General features: G+C 32.9%; 1 protein-coding gene across 10 annotated transcripts in view; it reads left to right on the top strand.

Annotated features, from left to right (window-relative positions):
• Positions 1-21155, top strand: part of CDH18 (cadherin 18) — a 1123620-nt gene that overhangs the window by 972774 nt on the left and 129691 nt on the right. For all 10 annotated transcript variants that reach the window (XM_015451232.4, XM_073995099.1, XM_073995098.1 and 7 more), the window contains one exon: positions 9620-9787. In XM_015451232.4, the coding sequence (XP_015306718.1) occupies positions 9620-9787 (168 nt within the window). The remainder of the gene's footprint in view (positions 1-9619; positions 9788-21155) is intronic.

Raw genomic sequence — 21155 nt, 5'->3', positions numbered from 1 at the left:
CAGTTGGCAACAGAACTTTCAGTAACCCAGGTTTACTTATCATCCTTCTGCCATCTCTTGAAGGAAATTCCCTACAATGGGGATCTTTGATTCCAATGCTGTTAGAATCTAATCTGGCCAAGAGAGGCTGCTTCTGAAATCACATTGCCAAGGTACAGACATCCTTTCAAAATCTATTTGAGGGTCTATCAGCCAACAGTAGAGACATATTTGAAGCAGGATCCAGTAGCTGTTTCTTTCTTATTTTTTCATCCAAAAACAATTATTAAGACAAACGTGTAAATGATTTCATGAATGTACACATGCCAACAGAATTCTATATGCTCCATCAACTCTGGAGAGGGGAATGAGGTGATTGAGAACACAAAAAATAATGTCCCATTCAATATATAGTTACTAGCTACACTATTTACTGTTTTTTATTTATTTTTTTTTAATTCTGGTAATAGCACCTATGAGAACGACCCTTTAAACTAATTTTTAAGTGCCTGATACAGTATCATTAACTGTAGGCATAATGTTGTACAGCCTTTAGAACTTATTCATCTTGCATATCTAAATCTTTATACACATTGAACAGCAACAAGTCATTTCTCTCTCACTCAGCCCCTGGAAAACCACCATGTATTTGCCATTTTCAGATTCCTCATATAAGTAAGATCATGCAGTATTTGTTCTGTGAGTGGCTTATTTTACATTACATAATGTCTTCAAGGTTCATGCAGCAGTGAACATATGAGTGTAGGTATCTCTATGAGATCCCGATTATAATTCTATTGGATATGGACAAAAGGTATATAAAAAGATAATCAACAACACTAATCATCAGAAGAATATAAATCCAAACCACAAGGAGATATTACCTCATACCAGCTAGGATGGCTATTATCAAAAAAACAAAAGACAGGTTTTGATGAGGTTGGAGAGCCATACTGTTGGTGGAAATGAAACAGCATAGGAATTCAACATAATATCAAGAAATAGAACTACCTTATGATCTAGAAAGTTCAATTTCTACATCAAAAAAAAAAAAAAAAAAAAAAAAAACCTAGGTTTTTGTTTGGGCTAAACCACAGGGCTGCTGACTATGTGCAATGAGTTTCGTATCAACAGGGAGTGGAAAATTATACCTCTTTAAGCAGAAAAGTGATATTTTTCTGTGCTATCTAATGATATTTACTCACAGGTAAACCTATTGTGAAAGTCTACAGTTTAATTTATTTTTTTGCCATATTTAGATGATTTCTTACCCATGATACTTTTTCAACTCTGTAATGGGTTTATTATGATGCAATCCCATCATAAGTCAAGGAGCATCTGTTATGCCATTAGTAAATCCTCTTAATGTATTAGTAAATTCCATTCTGGAGTAGTTGTGCTGAAGGTTTGGCAGTCTGGAGAAGAGTAGCCCTTTGCAGAATCCCTGGGCAGCCCTATGATTTTATCAGTATGATTATTCAATATATCAGCAAGAAAAATGGAGCTTTTGAAAACACAGATCACATTGAACAATAATAACAGAAATAAAATAAACAAAATGCAAGGAAAAATGAAAAACATAAAAATAAAACACTCTAAGTTTGAAACATCTTTAGTGATGTATTAAAATAACTGCATCTGCCTAATTTATGTTTTCAAATTCTTAGAGGTAGTGACCACTTTTATGATGATATCCCCTCTCTCTTTCTTTCATTCTCCCTCTCCGTCTCCTCCTTATTCCTCTTTTCTCTCTATCTCTCCCTCTCTAAATACACCAATTCTGTCCTATAAACTCTGCAAGTTACAAAGGCTAAATTCCTTGAGCTAATGCCACTGTGGCATTAAGATTTTAGTGTCCAGAAATCCCGGGTATGATTTCAGATTTTCCAAATTTGTAATATTCTGATCTGAGAGGAGTTATTGACATTTTGAGCTTTTCTTTTCACATTCTAATAGAATGTGTGGCAATACATACATGAGGTATATACCCTAAATGAATTCCCTTAAGGGATTCTTAATTCACAGTCTCTACACAAAACATATGAATTCTCCTTCCTTTTCTCCTCAGCAGAAATGAAATACTTCACCATCAATTTTAATGGTAGGAAGAGAAAAAAAACATTACAGAAGTATTGAATCTTCCTACTAAAGCATAAAAATGTCTACCTCTGTGAATTTATGATTGTGAATTCCAGGAGTCATAGCTTGCAGCTAAGTAGCTTGTGTTTTGGAAGAAATTTTAAGATGCCAGTGTCTCATATAATTTCATATATATTTTTCTTTATAAATAAAATAAAATCTGAGGTTTTAATCTATCACCCACTGGAAGCTTGGAGTCACAAATGTGCTAAATTTACCAGCAGAGATAGAGACAACTATGCCCTGGTTAAACCGCAGCCATGACAGTGACTGATAAATAGGGAAGTTTGGTCAATCTTGACTTTCCACAAGGGCAATGGTAGAACTGTTCAAACTTTCAGCCACTTGTGAAACAAAATATTGAATGTTTGTAAATATTAAAATTAAATAACCTTTAAATGTAAAGGTGTATTTTAATCACTGAGTACCTAATCTCTGCCATTATCTCACTAATGCTTTCCACTGAAGCTAAATTTGTGCACTGTCCAATATTGCCGTGCATATTCCAGACCCCAAGCCTTGGTTCATGTCAAGTGTCCTTTCCATGAATACCCTGCTTTCTCCATACAATCCACAGCCTACAAACATGGCCCTCCCCAATGGGTACTCTTCCTTCATACGCTTCCATTGTGATCACTATGACCTCTGAAGTCTGTTTTGTGTTTAGTAAAATATTTTCTGTATTACTTTAGAGATTTGCATATCTGTTTCCATATCATTGAACATTCTAATCATAGCATTTCAACTTCATAAGCTGTATCTTATATGTCTTTATACCCCACATTTTATACAGAGTGGAAACACATTCAGCACACATTGAATTGGCAATGATGAATGAAGAAAACAGATATCTGTATTACGTTGCTGATGGATATGCATCACTTAAATGTCTAATTATTTTTGCTTTCTATACAGACAAAAATGTATGGAAGATGCATTATCTTCATAAAGTCATTTGAGAAAATTCAGAATGTGAAATATAGATAGCATGTAATATACTAAATATTAAAATACTTAAATATAAATTGTGTAGATAACATAAAGAATTTTACAAGTACCTAAATCACCACAATCAGGCAGTTGAAGAGAAGACTTGTTACTGCCAACATGTTTAGTGCCTTTATTTAGAAAATGGTCAACAAAACTTTTAGATATATTTAAATCTCTTAGTACTCATATTCATTTGAATAAACAGATCCTCCAATGAAATAGGAGTACCTTAAGGCCAGGTACCATATGTGGTTAAATAGGTAGATATTTCAAATTTGTACATTCACGAGCATCTCTGGGGCAACTTGTCACAAAACTTATGCCTGGGACCCACTGCCTTGGATTCTAATTCAGTAGGTCGAAGATGTGAGTAGATTTGCATGGTAATGAGCACTTTACATGATTTAGTTGTTAAGTGGTCCACGTGTTCCATTAGAGAAACACTGGGAGTCCTACCTATTTTCTGTAAAATAATAAATGTTAAATGAATAAATGAAAAACTGAACAAATTAGAAAAAGAACCAAAAGTAGACCAAGTGTGGTGGCTCATGCCTGTAATCCCAGCACTTTGGGAGGCCAAGATGGGCGGATCATTTGAGGCCAGGAGTTCAAGACCAGCCTGGCCAACATGGTGAAACCCCAATTCTACTAAAAATACAAAAAATAGCTGGGCATGATGGCATGCACCTGTAGTCCCAGCTACTCAGGAGGCGGACGCAGGGGAATCACTTGAACCCAAGAGGCAGAGGTTGCAGTGAGCAGAGATCACACAACTGCACTCCAGCCTGGGTGACAGAATGAGGCTCTGTCTCAAAAAAGAAAGAAAGAAGGAAAGAAAGAAAATAAGCAGAAGTACGCATGTGTAGTTTAGACATAGAAGGAACCTTACCATTTTCTCTCATAAATATGTGTGTCTACCTTGGCGGTTTCTGTAAGAATTTAAATGTGCAGGCTTGTTTATTTGTTCTAGCCTGTTAGGCATTTTTATTTTGCAGTCTTCTGTGGTATTATCTAATAAACAAAATGTGTACAACATTTTCATCTTGGATTCTTTTCAGTGGGTAAAAATGCAAGAAGACATTTTGGAGGATCTGCTGTACGAATATTATTAGTCAGGAGGCATAAACATATGGTAGGCTAGTGACTCAAGCTCAACAAGTAATGTTTATAATCACAGACACATTTTCAATGTTATGAACTTGTGTACAGCAGAGAGTAATTCCCAGTTACAAGCCCCTACATATCAAGGTGATTGGGAAACAGTAGTCAGAGGTAATTTGCAGGCAATCGGGCACCTACAATTGTTTACCAGCGAAGTAATAAGAAACAAAACAAAATGATACACAGGTAATCACATCCTGTTGATTCAACCCAGCATCACAAGAGAATAAGAGGCAACAATTCAAGTTAAAATTTTTGAAGTAAACATTGCCAGTGAAGTCTTTCCGACAAACATTCAGAATATGCCGTAACCATTTACCTAGGATGTATTGAAAAGAGGAGCTTTTTCTTTATTTTTAAACAAATGAGCAATGCAGTAATTTATGGAAATTAATTTCACTGCTCTGTATTTTTGGCTTTAAAAATGTACTAAATGAAAAGGCTACACAGTGTTCCCTTGGTAAGACTTTATCAAAGACAAGAATAAATTATTTTGCAATTACTGGATACATGGACTCATGAGAGAAATGGCCAACCAAACAAATAAAACATATTTTCTTACTTGGACTATGTATATATAATTTATTATATCTTTATCCATTGGCTTAGCTTTTACAATTGAGTAAAATGCACTTCACTTTTGTATATTATGTGCCTATGTGATCCCCATACACATATATTTGTTGGCATGACATGATGAAGATAAAAGTGTGAAGAAATGCATGGAAATATAATGGCATGACTTTGCCTTTTTAATTGTTGTCTATTCAGCATATGGTCTTGAACCACTTGCACATAAATAAAACTGAATATTTGTGTCCCGACCCCCTTAGAGTTCATAAGTTAAATTCCTAACCCCAGATAGGATGGTATTTGCAGATGAGGCCTTTGGAATGTAGGTAGGCTTAGATTAGGTCATGAGGAAGAGACCTTCATGATGAAAATAGTGGCTTAAAAAAATTAAGAAAAAAAAAAAAAGAGAGATTCCCCATCCTCTTCTCAGTGCTTGCAAAGAACAAAGCCCATGTGAGGACACTGTAAGAAAGTGGCCATATGCAAGCCATGCAGAGACACCTCACCAGGAATAAAATCATCCGGTACCTCGATCTTGGACTTTCTAGCTTCTGAAAGTGTGAGAAATAAATCTCTGTTTTTAAAACCACCGAGCTTATGGTATTTTGTTCTGGCAGTCTGAGCAGATTAATACAATAGTCTATTGGAGATATGTGTAAGCCAGTCCCACTTCAGATTACTAAATCAAAATTTCTGGGGACTGAATACAAGCAATTTGATCATTGAGGAAACTTCAGGATAATTTTAAACAGAAGTTTGAAAACCAATAGCAATATTCTAAAAATTAGAGTGACAAAATAATTGATCGTCCAAACTGCCACACTGTTTTAAATGAAAGGGAGCATTGGAAAAGTTAAGCTAGGGCAAGGTAGTCTGAACATTTCCTGAGAATACCATTATGTATGATCATTTTGCCTGTATAGCTTCACATTTAACCCATTTTTTATTAAAACGATCATTCTGCTTGATGTTTTCACTGTGTTCAAATGTAGCTTCGTGCATAAAATTTGGGTGGGGGGTAATCAATGTATATATCTGTGTGGTGAGGGTGTAGGTGTATGTTTACTCATAATATATATTTTATTCTATTAACAAAAGACAGCTATTATGCTAAGCATTGAGAATGGAACATAGGCTGTGAATTACTCTTGCATTTAATTAATTCTTTTTATCACAATATTGGTAAGATATAAATGTTTGCCATTTTCCCCTAACTTATTTCAACATTGTTCACAATTTCAGGTAAATTCATTATACAATCCAGAAACCACACTTATTTGTGTTTACCCGAATGAGTTGAAAATTTGGGTTTATACAAAAACCCATATGTAGATATTTATGCAGTTTTCTTCCTAATCACTGAAACTCGGAAGCAAGTAGATGGCCGTCAGTAAGTGAGTAAATAAAATAAATTATGATCCATCCAGATAATGGAATACTAGTCAGAGTTAAAAGGAAATGAGCTACCACGCTGTGAAAAGACATAAAGAAACCTTAAATGCATATGACTAAGTAAAAGAAACCAATCTGAAAGGCTAACTGCATGATTCCAATTGCATGATATTTGGAATAGGCAAAACTATGAAGGCAGTAAAAAGATTAGTGGTTGCCAGGGGCTGGGGTAGGGGAGGGATAAATGATAGAGAAGAAACAATTTTTAGAGCAGTAAAACTATTTTGATACTACGAAGTAGTTTAATGTCATCATAGCTGTCAAAACCCATAGAATATAAAACACCAAGTGTAAACCCTATTGTAAAATCTGGACTTTGGATCGTAAAGATGTGTCGATGTAGGTTCATCAATAGTAGCAAATGTACCATTCTGGTATGGAAAGCTGTTAGTGGGGAGGCTGTGCTCATGGAGGAGGTAAAGGGTATATGGGAATTCTTTGTACTTTCTGTTCAATTTTACTGTGAAAGGACCTCAGACTGCTCTAAATAGAGTCTATTTAAAAGGAAAAATAAGACGTTACTGTGTATCAGTTGTACTTTAGGTTATCCCAGAAAATGCATCTGGGCTCCTGGTTAGAAAGTGATCATCTTTTACTGAAATCGTGTTGTTATGGCAATTTGACTATAACACTTTCTGATTATCTATATGTCTCCAGCAGGGGTCATAGTTAAGCACATGCAGTTGGGCCATCCTCAAGAGAGTTGTGATTTGTTTGTTTGTTTGTTTGTTTTTTGTTTTGTTTTGAGATGGAGTCTCTGTCACTCAGGGTGGAGTGTAGTGGTGCAATCTTGGCTCACTGCAACCTCCATCTCCCAAGAAGTTCAAGCAATTCTCTTGCCTCAGCCTCCCGACTAGCTGGGACTACAGGTGCCCACCACCACGCCCGGCTAATTTTTTGTATTTTTAGTAGAGACAGGCTTTCACCATATTAGCCAGGATGGTCTCGATCTCCTGACCTCGTGATCTGCCTACCTCAGCCTCCCAAAGTGCTGGGATTACAGGCCTGAGCCACCGCGCCCAACCGCGAGTTGTGATTTTAAATTAATCCCGAGACAATCCTTTTAGAGAAGTGTGGGTCCTTTTTGGATATGGTCTTTTCTATTCAGGAGCAAATTTGGCTGGCAAGTTTCTTCCCATTTCATCCTGGAAGTGGTTGTAGATACATGTCATTCACTTCATAATACTTAGTTTTACCTTTACATATCTATTTTGCAAAACTCACTAATAATTTTATTGTAAACCTTTATCTTTGATAATAATCTCATATTTCTCCCCACCAAAAACAAGTCCCACTTATAATTAATTCTCCTTAGGAAAGACAGCTTTACTTTTTTCAAGTAGTAGAAAACATAAATTTCTGTCATAAAACAATTTCATAAATTATTTGCTTGTTCATTTCTGTATCAATTCAGTTCCTACTAATGTAATTATCACATGATAAAACATTGTTTTTTTAATAAGGGTGCTTGAGGCTTTTTCATATGCATGAGTTAGATGAATCATTTATTATCATATTATTATAATTTCTTTTGATAAGAATAATTTTCATTTCTATTTAGCTTCAGGAAAGTTTTTCTGAATTCCCTCAATTATATGTTCACAATATGTGAAAGTTATGGGGTCTTCTCTTCTGATACCTGAGGCTCTCCTCTCAAAGTCATTATTACATAGCCAATCAATTCAATAAAAAAAGAAAATAGTGATTTACTTTTTTATGTTCAAAATAAGTGAAAAAACAAGTCATTGAATACTCCTTTCTGCTTTTAAAAGGCTATTTTATCATAAATATATAACTCCTTTCTTCTCATAAATGAAAATATTGTCCATAAAAGTATTTGGTAAAGCCTATAGGTAACAGTTATAATCGACAACTTCTTAAGAATTGTACTGTAACTAATCAAGTGTGAGTTTGATTGAAAGTCATTGGTGTGTTTATTAAAGATGACATGATTAAAATATTTTTAATGAAAATATGTTTATGAAAAAATGACTTATATTTAAAGGATCAAATATGTTTATATTTTATAATTATATGCATATATAGATGGACATATAAATATATATGTACACATAAATATACATATATTTATACACATGTTTATAATCTATCTCATGGACATGAGGGCAATATTCTATGTTATGGCATAGTTAATATCCCCTGAGTAAGCATTATCCTCCAGAAAATGTGTTTTTAGCTTTAAAATGTAAGACTCCATTAACAGAGCTATTTAATTGATGTATGTTGAGGTGGATGTTTATGTATGCATAATCACAAATGGTATTTAATAGTTTTAATTTATTTATTCAACCCAAGGGTTCATCATGCAAAAGTGTGTTAAACGTCCCTCTTTGCACTACTGTGATAAAAAATGTGGTTTTTTACATATGATTTATACAATAAACCTTACCAGTTTCTTTATTTTGCCTAAATACTTAGATCTAGTTCTCCTTAAAGTTGTTTTCTAACAAAAATAGTGAGTTTCTTAGTCTTTGATACATGTTAAGATGCCTCCTACCTACAATCTCTGTTTAAGTGTCTAAACTCCTCAAATGTTTTCCATCATTAAACATTGATAACTCTGCCAGGAAGCTATGTAAATTGTTCTATAAAGAGGAAAATTAGCCTCTGCTTAAATCAATATGACCATCTTAGTTGACACTTCTGAGGAGCTCAAGTTGTAAAATGTTCAGCACACTAGCACTAGGAATAGGGTGTCAGGACTGCCCTTGAGGGACCATGTACTTTTTTTGTTGGTTTTTTTTTTTTTTTTTTTTTTTTTTTTTGAGATGGAGTCTCGCTCTGTCGCCGAGGCTGGAGTGCAGTGGCATGATCTCTGCTCACTGCAACCTCGTCTTCCGGGTTCAAGCTATTCTCCTGCCTCAGACTCCTGAGTAGCTGGGATTACAGGCATATGCCACCACACCCGGATAATTTTTTTTGTATTTTTAGCAGAGACGGGTTCCACCATATAGGCCAGGCTGGTCTCAAATCCCTGACCTTGTGACGCGCCCACCTCGGCCTCCCAAAGTACTGAGATTACAGGCATGAGCCACCATGTCAGGGCCAAGGGACCATCTATTTAAGGAATGCAGAGAGATAGGCATCTTAATTTACTTAATAGGATGTTTGAGGCATGGGATAATAAGTAAATTTTTCAAAGAGACAGTATTCATGCATTGGTAAGGTATTGTTTTTCTCAGATGTGTGGCTTTATCCCCAAAATATGCTATTTTAAAAGACATTTCTTAAAATATGTATGTATGTTTGTCGATACCTGTTTATTATATAGCTCATACTGTTTATTAAAACATATCTATTCCAGGAGTTATTAGAACGGCCTTACATAACATGGACAGAGAAGCCAGAGAACATTACTCGGTGGTCATTCAAGCCAAAGACATGGCTGGGCAAGTTGGAGGGCTTTCGGGGTCTACAACAGTCAACATCACCTTAACCGATGTCAATGACAACCCACCGCGCTTTCCTCAAAGTACGTACTTGTTTTCCATGATTTGAATGTATCATTATCTTTTTATGTAAAGATGAAATACTTGAACAATGTTATGTTACTGTTTCCTTAAGTAGAATTGTTCTGTTTTTGTGCTATATGGCCACCGTTCTTCATGTAAGACTCATGAAAAACACTCCAGCTATTGTCTTCTGAACCTAGGAAATAACTGGGAACATGTTCAGAGTGGGAGTTTCACTTGGCATCAAGTTAAGTATTAAAAATGATGTGGTGTTACTAAAAACTGGCACCTTGCCTTTGCCGCCGTAGCTGTGTATTCTTAAAGTATTCATGGGGATGCTGAAAATGTATTTTAATGTGGACATTCTTCTCATGCAACCTTATTCCACATATACTTTCTGTGACTGAAATAAAAAAAAAAAACTCTTCATGTTATGAATGAACGCTCAATTAAGACGCATGCGTGCAAGCACACACATGCACACACACACATGTGCGCACACACACACACGCATTATCCAAAAGCAAGTTGCAGCTAATATGATAAGATGGGGTCTCAGAGTAAAATATAAGACTTGAAAACAGAAAGCATAATTCAGTACGCAATTTGGGGAGAGAGGAGAGATATGAATCCTGTAGGTTTGGAGGGAGATCGTATTTATGACATGTTCCAAATGTAAAGGATATAATTATAATATATTTGAGTATTTTAAAAATGGAAGATACTATAGATAACATTTTATACGGCAGTCACTAATAATCAGAAATATCCTACAGAGGACTTGTCTCTTATGTTCATCTTACAAATGATGTTTAAAAACTGTCATAAATTAGATGCTTTGATATGTCATAAAGGCTCTTCTCAAGTCAGCGTGAAACACCTTTCTCAGCTTTATCTCTTGTCTCTTAATAGCATTTGCAGTATACCTCAGGCCTAGACACAATGGAATACTGCCTCCTCCTAAAATATAACACTTTGTACATCCTTACTTCAACTAAAGTTTTTCTTTATTCACAGCCCTTTGTGAAAATCCCTGTTACAAGCTTCTCTGAAATTCATGTTGCAGAATTAGAAGATACTCACTCCTTTTTCCCTCTTGCACAGCACTGCTGCATGCTTGTTCATGTTAGACTAATTTCTGCAGGTACATAGATCCCCTTCCACTTATGAGATCCTATGATAGGAAGACATCGAATTGTTTTTGTAAACTTAGGTGTTCAGCCCAGTGAGTGCCCAGCATTGCATAATTGATTCTTAATGAGTTAATTAGTTGAATTTAAATACTCTGTCAAACTACCATTATTAAAAGATCATTATTAAATACATGCAAATCGTAGTCACAGTTAAGTAAAAAATCATTTTAAAATATTGATGCCAGAGATAAGATAATGTTACTTGGTGCGTTCAAGTGGCCTTTGCTCTATGAAAAAAGTATAGATCACAGATAAGTCCATATTTTATTGAGCCATAAAATATAATTAAATTTTAAAACATTTTACAGATTAGCATGAATCTTCGTATCAATGTTATCACTTAGTTCAAACAATATGCATATACACATATATCACCATGAGGTAAATGTTATTACTTCATAGATTGGTACAATTGAAGTTGAAGATTAAAAAAAGATAATAAGTGATAATGCAGACTCGGAAGAATATAAATTTTATTTTAATTTAGGATACCAACTTGCCTATCTTTTTTTCAAATAGATTCTACCGCCACTATTTTTAAGATGTACATTCATATTATAGCCTTAATAGACAGAAAACTCAGGTTGTACATCATAGGGTTCAGTAAATGCTGGTTTGTAGTACACATAGCATCTCCCACTCTCTTTTTCTCCATCTCTTCCTAAAATAATTATTAAATTTACAGGTTTGTTAAGACTGATTTTAGAGGTTTACAGAACATTTTAATTGTGATGGATATAAGGAATATTATTCATATAGATGAATATAGATATATAATAGACATTTGTTCCTAATTTTATTGTTTTGATCAATAATATTGTTATTGTTGAAACATCAGTGTACAATGAAAATAATCACTTTACCTGACAGACAGAATAAGTGTATACTCTCTGAGTTAACTCATTGTGTCTAATGAGTTCTATCTTTCTTCAGTCAGTAACATTCCGGTAGAACGATTGACAGATATAAATCCTGCTGCATTTCAAGGTGTTCTTAGAGTTTTGAAAAGGAGGCACTACACATTCAGAAGCTTACACTTTGGGTTTCTTAAAAGATACTTTATCTTGCACTCCTTTTGAACAAAACAATGCTGCTTTTGCAAAAGTTTGGTGTCACCATAACAAAAGTAGCTTGTAGTGAAGTGCTCTTTAATTTATCCATAAATTGCAACTTATTAAATAAACAGCTATGTACCTAGTGGGGAAGTATTGTAAACTGCTTGGAGAAAAGAAATGATTTAAGGACATGTATTCACAAAATACCATGACATGCGCAAGTCTATACACAGTTCAAATTCTATAAAACTCATATCCTGTCATCAAATGGAACCAGTAGTTGAATTGTGTCTCTTAATGTGAGGTTTTTACAGTTGCCCTTTCTACTTCTTTCTCTCATCACCTGTCTGAAACAGTTATACTTCTTACAATTGACTCTTGTATAAACATCCCCCACTACAAATTTTGCAAAAAATATTCTCTCAAAGTGTTTTTTCCTCCATGGTTAATCTACCGTGCTTGAGAAAGTGACTAGGGTAGTTATATTGCATGGTAATTAGTTATCACTTTATCTTGAAGTAGATAGGCTTTGAGTAAGTGTTTGAGAGGTAGTAAATTAGAGCTAATAATTTGCTTTACAATGTCTCTACTCTAGAGAGTTACAAACTCAGTAGCTTAGGATACAAGTGAGATAAATGGCTTGAAGGAAACAGGTTGCTTGTCAGTATCAGTAATGTGAAAAAGGAATATAGAGACTGGATAATGCATGCCCAACTGCAAGGGTAGCTACTATTTGATTCAAATTCATGCTAACCTTTGGGCTATATGGTGTTGGAAAAGGAGCCACTGAAACAAAACAAAACAAAATAAAAAGACTCACAGTGAAAGAAAACAAATCAGCCCATCTATGGCTTGAAATTCTACTCAAAGTACACAAATGATGTGCACTTCTCCTTCTAGAGAAAATCATCTATCTAAAGATATAAACTTCCCTAGTGTTAGTTCTTTTATTAAAGATCATCTGTCTTATTCTGCCATTTCCTATTCTGGATTTTAAAAACTGTATTCTGGGTTATGGTTGTTGCATAACTTATTCTTGGATAGATAAAAAGTCACAGACATTTACCATTCTGCACAAACCATATGCATGTAAAATTCAATACTTTACATGAAAGTTTACAAAACAAACCTTCTATATCCTAAATGGAAGGAATTATATTGTTATATTGAGGATCGCTCTTGTAAGGTGAATAATCTAGTAACAGAAAGAAGCATAACACATGCCAAATAATCACAATGAATCGACCTTTAGGGCTTGATCCTCCAATACTACATTGCACCAACTGCAGCCACAAGTGAGCTTCAGTTTTTGGAAACTTGCTATCATTATGTTAGATTAATCTAACATAACTTTCTCCAGAACTTAAATGATAGCAAATTGCCAAGAACGTAAATTCACTTGTGACCGCAGTTGGTTTAGTGCCATGTAATACTGGAGGATCAAGCTCTAAAAGTTCAATAGATGGCAGTATTTCCCATAAAGTTAGTAAACATCACAATTGTTTAACTGGTTTGGACAATGTCTAATGTTAATGAAAAAGAAAATATTGCTGAAGATGTTGGCATTGATGTGATATTTTTAGGGGAGAGCTGTTGTTTTTTTTAATTTTCATTGTTATGAGAACACATATGAATTTATATAGTATTTTCATCATTAAAATTGTGTTTGAAACAAATTAAAAGAGAAAAAATGTTTCACCCTTGACTCATCAAAATGCGCAGGATTTTTTTTTTTTTAAATTATCAAAGAATTGGGGTCTTTCTAGTGTCTTTTGAAAATGATATCTGGGTCATTTTATTATGGTTGCAGGCATATCTTTTGAAACATTTTGAGCATTTCTTTAAAATGCCAGTATATATTTGATTTTGATAACTGTTCCTAATCACTTTAAAATAAGGTAAATTTTGCAGCTGCTTGGTTAATGTTCTATATATGTAAATTTCATTCCAGTTTATTCCTTGTGCCATTCCGATTTTCTATATCCTTATGGAATATTTGCTTGTCTGTTATTGAGAGAGATGTTAAAGGCTTCCAAGATGATAGTGGAAGTTTCCATTTCTCTTTTTTTCCTCTAATTTTTCTTAGCTGCAATTTGAAACCATGCTACTGGATGCACACAAATTGAAGGCTTTGATATCTTTCTCTTGATTAAAATTGTTTTATTGTGAAATGTACCTCTATAGTTCTAATAATGCTGTATACCTTAAAGTCTAATTTGTCTCCTATAGCTATTCCAGAGTTCTCTTTTTTTTCCTTCATATATTTTTGGTTATGGTTTGCAGGTTATAATGCTTTCCATAATTTTACTTTCAAACTTTATTGTTCTTAATTTTTTATTCTTAATTTATACATGTTTCTTGTGACCAATTAGCTAATATTTTTGTTGTTTAGTTTAAAATGACATTATAATTTTTCTTGCTTTTGTTGATTTACTACACTTATAATTACCTTAATTACTGACATAGTTTCATTTAGGTATATCATTTGCTATTTGTCTAATCTTTTCTTCTCTTTTTTCCCTTCTCTCACATTCTTTAAATTATTTAATTTCATTAATTTTGTCCTCCATTCACTTTTTTAAAATTTTACATTTTTACACTTTTTTCTATTTAAAAAACAATATAGATATTATTTATTTCACTCTACCTTAAATTATTTCATTGCTTGAAAATAGAACAACTTTAAAACTGTTTAATGTCATTAACCCTTTGTTGCTTTTTTTTCTATTTTTGTCATCTTATATATTCAGTCCTATATGAAATTGTCATTATTGCTGTTGTGTTATATAGCAAATAATTATTTTTTAAGTCAAGAATAATTTACCCCTCCTGGTACTATTTATTTCTCTTTGAATTTCTGTGTTTCATTCTAGAATTATTGTTTTCTAAAGGGAATTATAAATTTCCTAAAAATACTATGTTTTCCCATTTTTAGTGATGGACAACTGGCAATGAGTTTTCTCAGCTTTTCTATATAAATTTACAATTTTGCCTTTATTTGTAGAGAGCATTTCCAATCAGAGTAGAATTTTAGTTTGAAGGATTTTCTTTGTTTCAATAATTATTAACATAATTTGCTGTTTACCATCTTGTTCATTGAAAAAAGCAACTGTAGAATTACTTTACTGTACATTAGTTTATTGTAGTTTAATGCATCTTTCTTCTCTTAAGATATTCTTTGTTGTATTTTGTTTTCAAAAGTTTAACCTACAATGTACCTAGGTATTTACTTTTTAAAAATCTGACTTATTGTTGTAAAGATGTTTTAAGCTATCTTTTGTTCGTTTTGAGAAACTGTTGGTCAGAATTTTTGCAAGTATTTCTTCGACCTCATTTTCTCACTTCTCTTCTACTAGTTCTACAAAGCATGTCAGCTAGGTATTTCAATTATATAACATTCATCTATTACTGTCTTTGCTGTATAATAATTATTATTCTACAGTTTTTTACAGTCTTCTTTAACCTGGATATTTTATATTAACCTTTTGTTCTAGTACACCAATCCTTTCTTCTGCTTTTTGTTCAGCATTTAAACCCATCTATTAAATCTATTAAGTATGTACGTCAGCATTGACATTTTTGTTCTAAAATTTTTATTGGGTTTAATAGATACAGATTATTAGTATCTGTTGAAATCCCCCACCTTTTTCTTTACTTAAACATGTTAACCATACTTATTTCAAAACTTTTTTGTAGAATTCTAATATCATAATCATGCCTGGGTCTTTTTTTTAAATTTTTTTTCTTTCTTAGTTTTAGCCAATGCTCATTTTTAATCATGCCTTTGAATTACTGATTGAACATTGCATAAAGGAGTTGCAGAGGTTCATGATTATGCAATCTTTCAAAGAGGAGCGAGTTATTTCTTGCAGACATATAGAGTGTGGATTACTTAAATCATTTGGATTCTGTTAGCAGTAGCTTATTTTATTTCTCCCCTTACTTCCGAGAAGTAGCTCTTATTCCTGAAATCTGGATCTTTCTTCATTTACTCTCCACTGGTCTCAAGTGTTTACCAATTTCTGACTCCCCAGTACCTCATGGCTGCTGAAATCTCTGCCTAGCGCCTGTGCCTTCCAGATATACTTTCTCTTGGTTTCTCAGCGCCTCTACACATGTCAAAGTAGTGGGTATGTCTACAATTACCACAAGAAAAATTGCATGTTTTTTTCCTCACTTACCTGAGGTTTCTTCTTCTCTGTGCTTTTGTCCTCAATTTCTCAGCCCCTGTGCCAGCTCTGAACTCCAACCCTCCTCCAAAAGCTCCACAATTTCTGCTTGGACTCTTTCCTCTAGCACTACATATTTTAAAATGCCCTCAGTGTATTTGCATGTAAAATTTGTTTTGTTATGGTTTCTTTCTCTCAAGAATCATACTTCATCCAGAGTTCCCTACATTAATTGCTCTTCAATGCCTTAAAACAGTCATTTTCTGTATACTGTGCAGCTTTTATAGTTGTTTTATATGGCGGAGTTAGATATACCACTCCATCATATCCAGATTTGAAAGATCATTCCACTTAAGTTTAAATGGAAGGATTATGGAAGATAATTAGATGTGTTCTGCATCAATTTGATATTCTATTTGTCTAGATTGAAAGGATGAACTCTAAAATAAAGCTGAAATTATTAAATTAACTTTAAATGACTAATATTATTATTTTATTTTCATTTAGACTTCATAAAAACACAATATTTTTATCTTACATCATGGTATTTAGTTTATAAAGGCAATTGAGAATTAATTTATTTTATATTATTATATTAAATAAGACACATACACCTGTAGATCATATTCTTTCTGACAAAGTAATTGCTATAGATAAATAATAGTATTACATTCTGATTTTAAAGTTGAATATTTTGAAATTATAAGGAGTTGTCTGTTTAGAAATGTACTAGTCATGACATTTCAATGGTATTATGGTTTGTTTTTAATCTATGTAGTTGTGTACCATAACAAAGTTACAGAATAATTCCTTTTCCTTTACGTAATATTTTGTTTAGGTAGAAATCAAATCATTTCTTGGAAATGATTTGATTCTTATAGTTAGGCATTACCAATCAATTTGTACACCTTCAAAGAATGCTTAAAAAGTGTACTGTTTCAATTAAAATTTCTAACAGTCTTTCTTCAAGCATTTATGTGTTATTTATGATTAAGAATTAGAGAAAACAAAGTGTTCCACTATAGTATTACTTGGAAGAAAAAAAAAAACATTCTGTAGAATAATCAGCTTTCCTATAGTGCATGTTGACACATAGAAACAGAATGTATTGGGTTAAACAATTTTAAAGATGTTTCTGAGAACAGTAAAGATTCTGATAGAGGAAAATTGACCTTTTTATGTATGGCATTCAAATGGCAGTAGTATGTAAATGTACTTGATTTATGTTTTAAAAAACATTGCACGTAGAGCCAACCACAATGCTTAATAATCAATATTCAACATACGTCTCTTAAATGCAGGAAAATCTCAGAATACTTGTGTGTGTGTGTGTGTGTGTGTGTGTGTGTGTGTGTGTGTGTGTGTGTTTTAATTTGAAATTAGCATTCTCAGCATAAACTATATTTGCATAAACATTTAAAGTGGAGATTATAAAAACTCTCTGATTAATTTTATCAGGAAAGACAGGCAAACTGTAAGTCAGACATCATAGTTTCTAACCACTCACGTCAGTCAGTTTTCCCCGAGAAGCATCTCACTTTCTCAAGTAAATACTATAAAATAGTAAATAGTTCCAACAAATGTAATGATTAAATTTATTACAGTGTTTGTAGTATAGGGCCTTGGGGTAATCATAGGGAATGACTTATTCAAGTAACTGACAAAATTACTGTAGTAAAGACACAAGGTCTTTTAAAAAGCAACTAGAATCAATGCTGTTCTGGAGGAAAAAAAAGTATATTAAAAGAGACAAGCCTCAGTGAGACAAATGCCTTTTTATTATTCCCATCATATCTTCCTTCCTTAAATGTACTTTACATAATCATTAGTATTTTATGATGCAGTCTAAGAAATTATGTGAAAGGATCACATATGGCATACAAAATTATGGTGCATCCAGATACAAACCTATTACACAGTGAGATCTGTATTCCTAAATTGTGTAAAATTACGTAGTCTTAAAACCAGAATAAATTATTCTAGCACTACTTGAAGAAATTAAAAAGGAAAAAAAAAACTTCTAATGAGTTAGAATATAATTTATAAATTATTCACATATATTTGAAATACAAAAAAGATTGTATTGATATAATGTAAACAATTCGGTGCCTAAAGTTGAAAAATGCACATTGCTCTACCTCATAGCTCAGAAAATCTAAGCCTCACACACTGAAAATCCAAGGAAAACTAGCATTTTGAAGGTAATTATATATTTTTGTAGTAATATCATATTCTACTTTTTTATGATTTTGGTCAGATTTTCATCATAAATTCCCAGCATTTGTTGTATCTCTTCTTCATTTTTCTCATTCTGAAGAACAGCTGAATTACTAATTATTCTCATTTTGATTTTATTTTTTGTAGTTAAAAAATATATACAATAATATTTAGCCTTTTAACAATTCTAATGTGTGCATTTAAGTAACACTATGTATATTCATATTGTTGTGCAACCAACAGTACTACTCATCTACAGAACTCTTTTCGTCTTGCAAAAGTAAAACTTTGTACTCAGTTGTTTAATGGGTACTTTCCCATTTTCCCTTTCCTGAGTCTCTGGTTATTCAGCTTTCTGTCTCTACAAATTTTACTGTTCTAGGTACTTTATATAAGTGAAATCATGCAATATTTGTCTCTCTGTGCCTGGCTAACTTCAGTAAACATAACGTTTCAAGGTTCATCCAGGCTGTAAGATGTATCAAATTTTAATTTCTTTTGTAATGATAATTAATATTTTATTTTATGTGTATATTCCTTTTTATCAGTTCCTCTGTTGCTGCATGTTTGGAGTGATTCTACCTTTTGGCTGTCATGGGTAAGGTGGCTGTGAATATGGGTGTACAAATATCTCTTTAACACCCCACTTTCAATGCTTTTAAGTATATATCCAGAAGTGGAATTGCTAGATCATATGGTAATTTGATGTTTATTTATTTATTTATTTATTTATTTATTTTTGAGATGGAGTTACACTCTTCTTCACCAGGCTGGAGTGCAATGGTGCAATCTCGGCTCACTACATCCTCTGCCTCCTGGATTCAAGGGATTCTTCTGCCTCAGCCCCCTGATTAGCTGGGATTACAGGTGCCCACCACCATGCCCAGCTAATTTTTTGTATTTTTAGTAGAGACAGGGTTTTACCATGTTGGCCAGGCTGATCTTGAACTCCTGACTGCAGATGATCCACCTGCCTCGGCCTCCCAAAGTGCTAGGATTATAGGCATGAGCCACCATGCCCTGCCATGTTTAATTTTTTAGAGGCCTCCATACTGTTCTCCATAATGGCTGTACCATTTCACTGCTCCACTAGCAGAGCACAAGAGTTCTAATTTCTCCACATCCTCACCAACACTAGTCATTGTCTTCTTTTTTTTTAATTTTAATTTTTTTATCTTCTTTGGAGAGATGTCTATTCCAGTTCTTTGCCCATTTAAAAGATTGGAGTGTATGTGTGTGTGTGTGTTTTGCAGTGTTGACTTGTAATAGTCTGCATTTATTCATGTCTTTAATTTCTTTCCACAATATTTTGTCATTGTCAGTGCACACGTTGTTAGATTTATTCCTAAATATTTTATCATTTTTATGCTGTTATAAATGAAATTGCTTTATTTTCTTTTGCAATTATTCATTGTCATGTAACTTTGCTGAATTATTTTATTAGTTCTAAAAGTTTGTGTGTGTGTGTATGTGGGTGTGTGTGTGTATTTGTGTAATCCCTACGGCTTTCTAAGTGTAAGATCATGTTATCTGTGAACAGAGATAATTGTATTACTTCCTTCCCTATTCAGATGCTTTTAATTTCTTTTTCTTGCCTTATTACTCTGGCTAGGATTTCCAGTATTATGTTGAATAAAAGTTCAAAAGTAGGCATCCTCTTTTGTTCCTGATCTTACAGTAAATGCATTTAATCTTTCACCATTTTAATATTAGTTGTGGGATTTTAACATATGGCTTTTATTATGTTGAAGAAGTTTCTTTTTTATAGCTCTATTTTATGTTTTTTTAATCATAAAATGGAATTGAATTTTGTCAATTGCTTTTTCTGTAGAATTGACATGACCTTGTGATTTTTTTTTCTTTATTCTGTTAATGAAAATGAAAATTAATTGATTTTCCTATGTTGAACTAAGCTTTCATTCCAGGAAAAAGAAATCCCAATTGCTCATGGTGTACATTCCTTTGATATTATGCTGAAATCAGTTTACTAGTATTTCATTAATAATTTTTGCATTACTATTCATAAAGAATATTGGTTTTTAATTTTCTATTCTTTCAGTGTCTTTGTCTATTTTTGGTTTCAGGAGAATACTGGTCTTATAAAATAAATTAGGTAATTTTCCTTATTTTTTTTACTTTTTGCATGATTTTGAGAATTAGTGTTAATTCTTCCTTAAATGGTTAGTAGAATTAAAACAGTACACCCATCTGTTGCAGGGCTTTTCTTTCTTGGGAAGTTTTTGGTTGCTTATTGACTCTCCTTATTAGTAGTATGTTTAATTATTTTAGTGATAAAACAACAAATTGCCTTTTTTCTATTTTGTCTTTTCCAATTTTTCATTAATAGTCACATATTAGTGTGTAGTTATAAATAACCCTTTGTTATAAATACAAATTTGGCATGTTATTTGCAAATTTTAGTAATTCTGTGAAGTTGGACAACCAGATTCTAAAATTATATTACCATTACTGTTTCTATTTGGCTTAAATAGCTAGAGTTTACTACAGATAACACATCTGTTCATTGTGGAATGTCCTTTGATACAGCCAACTTGAGTAATTTTTAATACTAAACATAATTATTTATCAGTTGTAAGTTTCATGGACATAAACAATTTTAGAGAAGTGAGGAGAGAAGTTAATTTTGATGTCAAATTGATATTTTAAAAATATAATTATCATTTAGTTTTTTCGTTTCTTGTTTTTTATTTGTTTTGTTTTCAATATAGTTTATATTAGCAAAAAGGGAGTGTT

The sequence above is a fragment of the Macaca fascicularis genome, chromosome 6 (genome assembly GCF_037993035.2).
Source record: "Macaca fascicularis isolate 582-1 chromosome 6, T2T-MFA8v1.1".
NCBI lineage: Eukaryota > Metazoa > Chordata > Mammalia > Primates > Cercopithecidae > Macaca > Macaca fascicularis.
This window is presented reverse-complemented; position numbering and strand designations above follow the sequence as displayed.